The sequence below is a fragment of the Cygnus olor genome, chromosome 3 (assembly GCF_009769625.2).
Source record: "Cygnus olor isolate bCygOlo1 chromosome 3, bCygOlo1.pri.v2, whole genome shotgun sequence".
NCBI classification, from domain to species: domain Eukaryota; kingdom Metazoa; phylum Chordata; class Aves; order Anseriformes; family Anatidae; genus Cygnus; species Cygnus olor.
In genome coordinates, this window is record NC_049171.1 from 30650998 (window position 1) to 30663250 (window position 12253).

Consider the following 12253-nt stretch of genomic DNA (forward strand, 5'->3'; position numbering starts at 1 on the left):
TCTTTTTTATTAAAAAGCAATGCTAAAATCCCAGCAAGTGAACATTGAAATGTTTTTCAGAATCTTGTACAACTCTATATGCTGATGATCATTGAATGAAATTGTTTCTGTGTGTCCTTTTAAAATAACATGGAATGTAGTTTAAATATGCTTCATTCTTTCCAATTGGTCTCACATATATAAATATTTTCTGTCTTCTTTGTGACTTACAGGCACCACTAGCAGACGCTGCTCTCTCAGTGTTCATGGAGTGGCCTTCTGGGAACATCCAAGCTTCGCTAGATGCATATCAAATGAGTACAGACACTTGCAGCATTCAGTAGGTGCAAAGCCAGCTTTAGTACTTGCTCTGTTTATTCATTACTAATCGTTCATGTGAAAACAAGCTTACCTATTTACTCTCAAGTCAGATTTCTGATGAGAAATGCCAGGAGGAAAACAGACCTAAGAAAGAAACATTTCTATTCATATTTCATATCATTTTGATCTGACATATTCCTGGTGCTTGAGTGAAAGAAGTTTTATCTTACTGTAGAAATGGAAAAATGATTCAGATTCCTTTCTTACATGCCCACTCTGTGAAATTTTTATAGGGGTCAGAAGGTAAGACATATTTTGGTTTATTAGAAAATGAGATGTGAATAAATGAGATTTACTGGAAGAGTGACGCAATGAATAATTTTATAATACCTTGAATTCTATAATTGCACACAAGGAAGTCAGAAACGATATTTCTTCCTGCTATTGAATTTAGAACTTCACCTTCAAATTTAACAAAGAAAAATGATTGTATGGTGAAGCTATTGCAATGCCTTGGAAAAAGTAAAGTAAATCTAGATGAAGAAATATTATGTTTTTTTCAGCATGCTTAACAAAAATTTTTTTTGCAAAGCATATGGTACATACACTTAAATATACTATATCTATTATATACACTTATGTATGTTAAGAAGCAGAGGAATAGCACAAAGCTGCACCAGGAGAGGTTCAGACTGGATATTAGGAAAAATTTCTTTACTATGAGGGTGGTTAAACTAGAACTGGCTTCCTAAAGAGGTGGTTCATGCATGCCTGTCAATGTTCAAGAGGTATTTGGATAATGCCCTCATTAATGTGCTTTAACTTTTGATTAGCCCTGAAGTGGACAGTTGGAATAGATGATCTGAGAAGGTCCCTTGCATAAGAACCATTGTATATACTGCCTAAATATGCTTATACTTATGTACGTAATATATTGCATATACTACATTATAAATATACTACTATGGTATATGCTAGGTTAAAATAGAATTGTTACATTCTATTTCCACAAATGAGCCAGGTTAATATTTTGGTGGGAAGAACTCCTTTGAAAATTCTCATGGACAATGACTTTTTCTTGCATCATATATTTTCTGACATTCTTATATACTCTGACTGCTTTTCCAAAGGCCACTGCTCCATTAGTCATTCAGCAGAGGGGCACTAATACAGCTGTGTGCTTCATAACTTCCCAGTCTCATCCAAGTGCAACATTTGAGTGCCATGTTTAAATATCTTTGGTGGCTTGGAAAGTAGCAATGTTGTTATTCCTTAAATCTGTCTTGCCACTTGGAGGAGATTTTCATGAATTTCCTTGAGTTGCACTTCTGTTTCAGTAGATTCCAACTTTATTGACTCCCGGGATTAAGTTTCAAGCATTATTTTTAAAATAACACAGAATAAAGTGCTAAAGCAATTTTCTCCACTGCAGACATTGCAAAGAAACTTTTATATTTGCTGTCTGTATGTTGCTCTACCCTTTAAGAGTTCACACTAGGAAAAAAAAATTAAATGGCTGCAAATATTTTGGTTTTGATATTTTTTGATATCTTATTCTTTCATGACAGCTGCATGTAGCTTGTCTAAACATAGTCTTATATATGGGCATTGACAGAAATACATTTGTGTTTCATTTGTTTAGAAGGTGTATGTTTGTACATAGCATGATAAAGGTAGTGTCTGCAGGTAATATATATGCACTTTTGAATAATAATGATATATTGCAGAAAAAAATCACATTTTGCAATTGAAAAATTGAAATTTAATATTTCTTTTTGAGCTCGTATTTAAAAGCAAATTATTTTTTTTTTGTTATTTTTGCATTTAAATAGTACAGTCTTCAGAAATATTTTAAAGGATGTATTTATCTTAACATGGCTGATTATCCCTTTGGAGTTTTCCTCTGTTCTTACCATTTTAGGTTTCACATCCACATTTATTCACATCATTGATCCTCATTCCACTGATTCTGTACTGATATTCAGCCTTTACGTTATGTGGTGTTGGTAGAAGTCATTAATAAGCAACACAACCAGTGGGAAATACTTTTTCATGTTATTTAGTGGTATGACTTACCTGGCTGACTTTTGATCATGCATTGATGTTTTCTGAAGAGCTGCAAGTCTACCTGACAGAAAGGGGTCATTGTTGAACAATTGAAGGCATCCATATCTGATTTATCTATTCTTCTATATTTCCTTTTTCAAAATATTAAATATGATTAGACCACACTGTGAAATAATCTTTTGCCAAAGAACATTTAAAAATAACTAAAGCTTCCTTAAAGTTATGCAAGCATCTAAAACCATCTTATTGCTGTACAACATTTGAGACTAGTTTATATGCATACAAATTAAAGGAGAAAAAATGATTTTTTTTACACCTGGGAGTTGCTCACAAAGAAAATCTGCTTGTCTTACATCTTGCTGCTTCTCAAAGTGAACAACACAACTTATTTAAAGAATCATAGAAAAAATGAGGTAAAGACTTATAAGGTCATTGGCCTGCAATGTAGGCTTGTCCCCCCACGGTACATATGTCAGCTCTATAAATCCCTGAAAATAGAGCTTTATAAGGAAGCTGCTGACAGACGGTGTTGCTATAATAAATATATATGCTTATGAAAGCATTTATGAGATGCTTTGGTGTGCTTAACTTACAATAATGTTATTTTCTAACTTAGAACAGGTATAATGGGGGGTGTCACAGTTCTGTGCATGTTCCTATGAGTCTGAGATGAAAAACTTTCATTTCTTATCTGAAATGCATAAAATAGTAATGTCTTCAAATATGGTATTTATGAAGTTGGTTTAAAGCAGCTGATGTACATAATACACAGACAATACATGATATGTTAAAGGCATGCCCACCTAGAGGAATACAGACAGATCTCTTTGCCCTCCAAACACACCACATAGGATCCAGAACCAGCCCCAAAGTCACAGAGCTGAACTCACATAATGCTGTGCCCAAGCAAATGCTCTTTTATGAAAAGCATATAATATACTGGGATCCAAAGTACACAGATTCTGGACTGGAAACTTACAATTATACTAGTAAATAAGTGTCCAAGTGTTAACATAAGCATCAACATAATCCTTGCAGTCATCTGCACTGTTTAATTGTTCATCTGTTAGCATACTCCCTGACATGATTTAAGACCATACCAACCAGCACTCTTCCAAACAACAACTAACACCGTTTACAAGACAGCATGGCAGAGAGACCATTCCCAGTGGGTAATAATCCCATCTTTCTCTTGGAGAATGAAGAGAAAGAGAATTTAGCTTGAGGGATACAAGCTGGCTTCACTCATTGGCCTCAGTTCTAGACAGCATCCCTGAGGCTTTTTTAATCTACTTTTATTTATTATTTACAGTAAAAACATATTGTATTTGGCCAGCTTGGACTGGGGGCAGAAAATTTCAGAGCTTCATGTATTCATCAGTAAGACTACACCTGGAGTACTGTGTGCAGTTATAGGCTCCCCAGTACAGAGAGACATTCACATTCTGGAGAGAGTCTAATGAAGGGCCACAAAAATGATTAAGGGACTGGAGTCTCTCTCATTTGAGGAAAGGCTGAGAGAGCTTTTTAACCTAGATAAGAGGAGGCTCAGAGAGATCTTATGTATATTAATACCTGAAGGGAGGGTGCAAAGAGAATGGAGCAAAGCTTTTTTTTCTGTGGCGCCCAGAGACAGGACAGGAGGCGGTGGGCACAAGCTACAACACAGGAGGTTCTGTCTGAATGTCAGGAGACACTTCTTTACTGTGCAAGTGACTAAGCACTGGCACGGGTTACCCAGAGAAGCTGTGGATTCTCCCTCTTTGGAGATCTTCAAAAGCCAACTGGACATGGTCCTGGGCAAGAGGTTCTAAAAGGCACATTGCTGGCTCATGGTCAGCCTGCTCTCCACCAGGACTCCCAGGTCCCTCTCTGCAGAGCTGCTCTCCAGCAGGTCATACCCCAGCCTGTACTGGTGCTTGGGGTTATTCCTCCCTAGGTGCAGGACCCTGCACTTGCCCTTGTTGAACTTCATGAGGTTCCTCTCAGCCCAACCCTCCAGCTTGCTGAGGTCCCTCTGAATGGCAGCACAGCCATCTAGGGTATCAGCCACTCCTCTGAGCTTTGTGTTATCAGCAAACTTGCTGGTGGTGCACTCTGTTCCATCGTCCAGGTCATAGATGGATGAGTTGAACAATGCTGGACCCAGTACTGATCCCTGGGGGACACTGCTAGCTACAGGCCTCCAGCTAGACTCCACGCCACTAAGCACAACCCTCTGAGCTCTGCCATCCAGCCAGTTATCAATCTATCTCACTGTCCACTCATCAGGGCAGCACTTCCTTAGCTTGTTTATGAGGATGTTATGGGAGACAATGTCAAAAGCCTTGCTGAAGTCAAGGTAGACCACATCCATCGCTTTCCCTTCATCTACGCAGCTAGTCATCTCATCATGGAAGGATATCAGATTGGTTAAACATGATTTCCCCTTGGTGAATCTATGCTGACTATTCCTGATTACATTCTTATCCTCCAGATGCTTGGAGACGACCTCCAGGATGAGCTGCTCCATCACCTTTCCAGGGATGGAGGTGAGGCTGACTGGTCTGTAGTTGCCTAGGTCCTTCTTCTTGTACTTCTTGAAGACTGGCATGATATTGGCTCTCTTCCAGTCCTCAGGCACCTCTCCAGTTCTCCACAACATTTCAGAGATGATGGAGAGTAGCCTAGCAATAACACTGTCCAGCTCCCTCAGCACTCGTGGGTGTATTCCATCGGGGCCCATGGATTTGTGGATGTCAAGTTTGCTTAGCTGATCTTTGACCCAATCTTCTTCAACCAAGGGAAAGTCCTCCTTTCTCTAGACTTTCTCTCTCATCTCCAGGGTCTGGGATTCCTGAGGGCTGAGCTTATCAGTAAAGACTGAAGCAAAAAAGGCATTCAGCAACTCCACTTTCTCTGTATCCTTTTGTCACCTCTCATTCAGCAGCAGGCCGACATTTTCCCCAGTCTTCCTTTTTTGTAGTGATGTATTGGAAGAAGCCCTTCTTGTTGTCCTTGACATTCGTTGCCAGATTTAATTCCCACTGGGCCTTGACCTTCCTTGTCACATCCCTGCATACTCTGTATTCCTCCCAAGTGGCCAGTCCTTTTTTTCACATGCTGTAAACTTCCTTCTTCTGTCCGAGCTTTGCCAGGAGCTCTCTGCACATCCATGCAGGTCTCTTGCCCCCTTCGCTTGCCTTCTTACTCATAGGGATGAACTGATTTTGAGCTTGGAGGAAGTGATGCTTGAATACTGACCAACTGTCTTGCCCCCCCCTTAATTCCAGGGCCCTAACCCATGGAATTCTTCAAGTAGATCCGTAAAGAGGCCGAAGTCTGATCTCCTGAAGTCCAGGGTTGCAATTCTAATTTTTGCCCTGCTTCTTCCTCACAAGATCCTGAACTCCACTATATCATGGTCACTGTAGCCAAGGCTGCTTTTGACCCTCACATCTCCAACTAGTCCTTCCTCATTTGTTAGTACAAGGTCCAGCAGCACACCTCTCCTGGTTGGCTTCTCTACCACCTGTGTCAAAAAGTTATCAATACACTGCATGAACCTCCTGAACTGTTTGTGCCTAGCTGTGTGTTCTTCCCAGCAGATATCAGGGTGTTGAAGTCCCCCATGAGAACCAGCCTTGTGACTGAGAGGCTACTTGGAGCTATCTGAAGAAGGCTTCATCTACCTCCTCTTCCTGATCAGGTGGCCTGTAGCAAACACCCACAACAGTGTCAGCCATGGTAGCCTGCCCTTTACTTCTTACCCATAAGCTCTCAACTCACTCTTCATTCACCCCTAGATGACCTCCAGAGATCCCTTCCAACCTCAACCATTCTATGATTCTGTGATTCTGTGACTCTGTGATTCATTTGCTTGCTCATCCGAAATTATGATTCTAGTGACTTCCATGATTCCAGTGGGATTAGGAATTCACACAAGGCCAAAATTCTATAAAAGTAAATTCATAGTTTGTTACTCTAGCATAAATGTGATTTTTACTTTCTTTCTAAAGATAGCTTTTTTTCTACAAATGTTAACAAAGTTTTTCACCAGATGTCCTCATTAAGCCATAATTCTATACTATAGCATATAGAATTTTACCACATTACCACAGGTAATTAACGCTATAAGATCATTTCCTTAGTACATAAACACATATATGTACTGAAGTTGAACCAGGAGAGGTTTAGGTTAGAAATTAGGAGACATTTCTTCTCAGAAAGCAGTCAAGCATTGGAACGGGTTGCCCAGGGAGGTGGTGGAGTCACCGTCCCTGAGGGTGTTCAAGGAAAGTTTGGACGTGGTGCTTAGGGACATGGGTTAGTGGGTGACATGGTAGTAGGGGGATGGTTGGACCAGATGATCTTGAAGGTCTCTTCCAACCTTAATGATTCTATGATTCTATGATTTTATGATACTGTATATAGCTACAGTAGGTTCACTGTCTCATACAGAAAAATTTGTGTATTTTTACATTTTTTTCTGTTACTCACCTGGAAGTGACATAGAACAGATTTCAATCCTTAACAGGCAGTATTAAAGTAGCAGAAACCCAGCCATGCTGCATGTTCTTCATCTTGAATTGAGACTTTTATGGAGATTAATATGGTAGCTATGCAAATCATAGAAAAATGGCACCATATTTTCATCTCAAAATCCATTTGGAAGTCTATTTGCAAAACATGATGTGTCAGTAAAGTTAAAGATATACTCATAATGCTAAAGATAATATACTTTGTTCTGCCTGTGTGCCAGGCAGAATTACTGCTCTACTCATAACAGGCATGTACTTCAGATGTATAAGAAGGCAGGGCTTTCCACTGTTTAAATGAAATTGCCTACATATATGAATCTTTCTTTGAAACATGTATCAATATTTGTGCTGGATTTGGCTGAGATAGAGTTAATTTTCTTCATATTACCTAATATGCTTCTATCTTTTGGATTTGGAATGAAAATAGCATTGGTAACACATGAATGTTTTAGTTGTTGAGCAGTGCTTACACAGAGTCAAGTTGTTTTTTTTCTGTTTCTTAGAAAGCTGGGGCTGAGGGTGTAGAAAAAGCTAGGAGTGGACACAGACAGAACAGCTGACCCAAAGTGACCAAAGGGATATTCCATATCATATGGTATTGTGCTCTGCAATAAAAACTTTGGGGAAAGTTTGCCAGGGTTGCTGCTGCTCAGTGACACGCTAAGCATTAGCGGCTGGTGATGTGCAGTTGCATTTTGAATCACTTATTTTTCTTAGTTTTGTTTCTCTTTGTTTCTTTTTTTCATTTTTTTCCTATTAAACTGTCTTTTTCTCAAGCCATGAGTTTTCTCAGTTTTATCCTTCTGTTTCTCAGCAACTCAGAGGTGCATTAAACACTTAATACATCATTACAACAGTTTCAGATTGATTAAAAATCTTTAATTAATACATATCCTCAGCATATACTTGAGATCAGGCTCTACTACACCTCCGTTGTTTTTTTTTTATTGTTGTTGATGAGGAACTGAGGGGGACCAGTTAGGCAGAAAATAAATATTTCTGTACTTCCAAATTAATGTCTATCCACTGTTCCTTCTTAATGTTTATATCTTTTCATATCACAGCACAGAAAATCCCTGATATGTTAAAAATGTAACTACAGGACCTCTGAAGAGAATATGGAGCATGATGAAACAGCGCAGGGGAATGGTTTAGCTTGTGGTGTGGTGACTGGCAGTTGGTTTGCATCTTTGGAGGGCATGGTGTCCACCATTCATGTACAGGAGCTTGACTAAAAACAATTAAGAGGATGAAGCACCTAAGCTATGCCACAAAAGTACTTCTTGTACTTTTGTTAGTTTATTTTATCTTTTGTACTGTGCAATACAGGTCCCTTTTAAAACTTGGGATGATAACTAGATCTCTTTGAATAACAGAATCAATTAGTCATGAATAATTTATCCAACATTTGGTACAAATCAGTCATCAAATGAATTCAACAAATACTGTTTGACTAGCTTATACAGCTGGTTGGCTAATATGAAAAATTCTCCACTGAACAAATTAAGGGACAAAAACACCCAAATCCGTGAAATAAACCCTTGGGAAATTATTTGGTTAGCTCTAATAATAATACTTAAAGAACCAAATTAGGACTATTCTTACTAAAGCATTATAAGTGGAAAATGCAAAGCGATAAATAGGTATGCTTTGCCTACTTTAGTCTCGTGACCTAGGGGATCAAGTGATAGCAGGATGAACAGAAAAAAAACATCATAGACAATATATCAGGACTCCTCTTTTCTGAATTTCTTTTATTGCTGTAGTGCATTTACATTAAGTACATTTACATTTACATTTAGATTCTTTGCATTAAGAAAATGCTCCTAGTCAAGTAGTAAGACAGTTTCAAGACAGTCATCTGTGCAGCTAAGAACTGTTTTGCTCATTGATGTAAAATTTGTTAAATGTGTACTTGAGAAAGTGGAGGTTACAGAAAAAAAAGAAAAAAAAGAAAAAAAAAAAAGAAAAAAAGAAAAAAAAAGGATTACAAGTATCTATCTGTTTTATCATGGGTGGAGATGAAGGATAGCTAAGATCTAGTGGCAGAGGATATCCTTTCTTCAGTTCCTTTTGCATAGTTCTTGGGCACATACAGCTCATTAGATTTCACCTGACAGGAAGGAATTCCTCTGCTTTCTCTAATTCCAGATGATTTTCTCAGTTTTGTACCCTATATGGGATAGACATGGTTTGTTTTTAGGGACCATTTGTGCATTTTACCAAATCTCTGTTTCTGCCTTTAGCAAATAGTTTAAGCTGAGATCCTTCAGTCTCACTAACATATTTTATTTTCTTTAAAGGGTTTCTGTTGGTAGCTGAATGGACTGTTATATACAGGAAAGCAGATTAGTTGAATATCTAATGGCACATCTTAGACTGTATAATACAGAGTTGTGGTAAACAATTCTGCATTCAGGAGGTGGCTGGTGACAGATGGTATCCTTCTAGGGTCCATCTTGGAACTGGTGCTGTTTAATATCTTTATCAGTGACATGGACAGTGGGATCAAGCGCACCCTCAGCAAGTTTCCTATGATACCAAGCTGTGCATTGCAGTTGATACAACGGAAGGAGGTGATGCCAAAGGGACCTGGACAAGGTTGAGAAGTGGGCCCACATGAACATAATAACATTCAACAAGTCCAAGTGCAAGGTGTTGCACCTGGGTCAGGGCAATCCCAGACATGAATACAGGCTGGGAGAAGAACCCATTGAGAGTAGCCCTGCAGAGAAGTACTTGAGGGTTCTGGTGGATGAAAGGCTCAGTGTGACCCAGCAGAATGCGCTTGCAGCCCAGGCCAACTGCATCCTGGGCTGCATTAACATTGGAGTGGCCAGCAGGTCTAGGGAGGTGATTGTACCCCTCTGCTCTGCCCTCATGAGACCAGCATGAAAAAGACATGGACCTGTTAGAGCAGGTCCAAAGGAGGGCCATGAAGATGATCAGAATGCTGGAGCACCTTTCCCCTATGAAGAAAGACAGAGAGTTGGAGATGTTCAGCCTGGAGAAGAGAAGGCTCTGGGGAGACCACATTGTGGCCTTTCAGTACTTAGAGGGGGCTTATGAAAAAGATTAAGAGTAACTTTTTACATGGGCAGATAGTGGTATGCCAAGGGGGAATCATTTTAGACTGAAAGAGGGGAGATTTAGATTAGATGTTAGGAGGAAATTTTTACGATGGTGGTGAGGCACTGGAACAGGTTGCCAAGAGAAGATGTAAATGCCCCATCCCTGGAGATTTTCAAGGCCAAGTTAGATGGGGCTCTGAGCAACTGAAGTTGTCTAGTGGAATTCTTAGTGGCTGGTGTCCCTGCCCTTGGTGGGAAGGTTAGAACTAGGTGAGTAATGGTTTCTTGGGAAGACAAATGCCATCTCTCCAAACATCCTCCTCTTCTTCCTTCTTTACCCCAGCTTTTATTGATGAGCATGATGGCATATGGTATGGAATATCTCTTTGGCCGGTCTGGGTCACCAGTCTGTACTGGCTGTGTCCCCTCCCAGCTCCTGGTGCACCCCCAGCCTCCTCCTTGGCAGGGCAGCATAGAGCAGAAGCAGAAAGGCTCTGTGTAAACACTGCTCTGCAACAGCTAAATACATCAGTGTGCTATCACCACCGTATTCATCAAAAATCCAAAACACAGAGTTGTGTGACCCTCTACAAAGAAAATTAACTCTATCCCAGCCAAAACCATGACAAGAATGTATTTTCCAAGTGTTGGTGGGGGTGGTTTTTTGTTTGTTAGTTTTTGTTTGTTTGTTTGTTTTCATTTCTCGGTTCACATCTTCTTGCAAGTTTCAGTCTTTTTTTTTTTTTCTCTATACTTCCTCTATACTTTTTTTTCTCTATATTAGTCTATAAAATAATCAAACATCAAGCTAACTGAGTTCTGGGTGTTTTGATCCAGCTGAATTCAACCAGCACACTTCAGGTTGATTGTATGCTCTGCTTTGATGTTTGTTGTTGTTTAAATTCAGTTCTTTTAGACAAACAGTATAAAATCTTACCTGACCTGACCTGACCTGACCAGTAGAACTATTTGTACCACAACTGGATGTGAGTACTTGCAGGTTCAAGAATAAAATCGTTGATTAGGAGCCCACAGCCCTACTTTGAATAGTATCAGAGGATAAAAAAGTGATTGAAATAAGAGTTAATTGCATATTTGTACTCCTTTACAAGGAGTATTTCTTTACAAGGCTCTCAAAGTTTGTTATGCTACAAGTGAGAAGACTGAGAAGCAAGACCCCAGCATTACAAATATCCTATGTAATCTTTTGTATCAACAACAGCTTCTGAGAAGAATAGCTAAATATTCCTTCATCTATTCTTAATTCATTCTACTGATGACAGCAACCTTAATAAAAATAATAAAAAATAAAATAAATTAAAATAAATTAAATTAAAAACACAGACAAACAAAGCCAAACAAAACCAAACAAAACCAAAAATAAAAAAAATGAGTGGGTGCTAGTGCGGAAAATGGAAATGAGGTTAAGGTTTGGTACATAAGAGCAATGGGTAATCATAGCTTATGGGATCTGAAGACCGTATGACCACTTGTAATGAAAACAATAACTTAATGGAATAGAGTCAACATCATGTCTTGCCCCCCCCAAAAGGCTGGTCACCAAAAAGAGTGACTCCAGCTTTGAAATCCAGTATTTTGAAGTCCAAGAGTTGAGAGGTTTTTGAATGCTATGGGAAACAAGCTCGCTACCAAAATGTAAAGAATTTTATTCATAGAAGTAAAGTTTGAATTTTTGATCCAGACAATTTACATTTAAACTTTCAGAAACCCTTCTGCAGAGCAAGCAGATTGACTTTAAAGCACAAAAACTGGTTTACAAGATGAGAGAGTATATGAAGTTGTTGGATAAGATGCTACCAAGCAGTATTAGAAACTGATTTTGCTTAAAAGGAAAAAATACTTGCATAAATTGGACTATTTTTCACTCCGTTGGGAAAATCCCACAGGATTTATTGGGCCTGAAATGAAGATAGTGTTGTAAGGGATCTGCTTAAACGATATTGGCATCACTGCCTCACCTCAGAGTGGAACAACCCTTGTGCCTAAAATGAGACTTCCTCTAGATGGTTTTCAGACACTCTAGTTTGTAAGAGATTTATATTACACCCATGATTAATGAGGAAAACTAAAGCTTGTTATGAAGACACTTTTTTTTTTTTTCTTTTCTTAAGGTCATGTCTATATTATCAGAAATTCTCTATTAATATTGCTTGTCTTCTAAACCTGTGCAGCATAATTTTCAAAACTGGACGATGAAATTCTACATTTAGTGTATTGGATAAAAATAAGGTACTAATTTGTGCCAACTTCAGTGATGTAACACCTAAATCAGAC

The 12253-nt window shown here is 38.9% G+C and overlaps 1 protein-coding gene across 1 annotated transcript in view; it reads left to right on the plus strand.

Annotated features, from left to right (window-relative positions):
- The window catches only part of ADGRB3 (adhesion G protein-coupled receptor B3), a 458698-nt gene that overhangs the window by 209604 nt on the left and 236841 nt on the right, over window positions 1-12253 (plus strand). Inside the window, 1 exon segment of the mRNA XM_040552548.1 lies at window positions 213-319. Within this exon segment, the coding sequence (XP_040408482.1) occupies window positions 213-319 (107 nt within the window).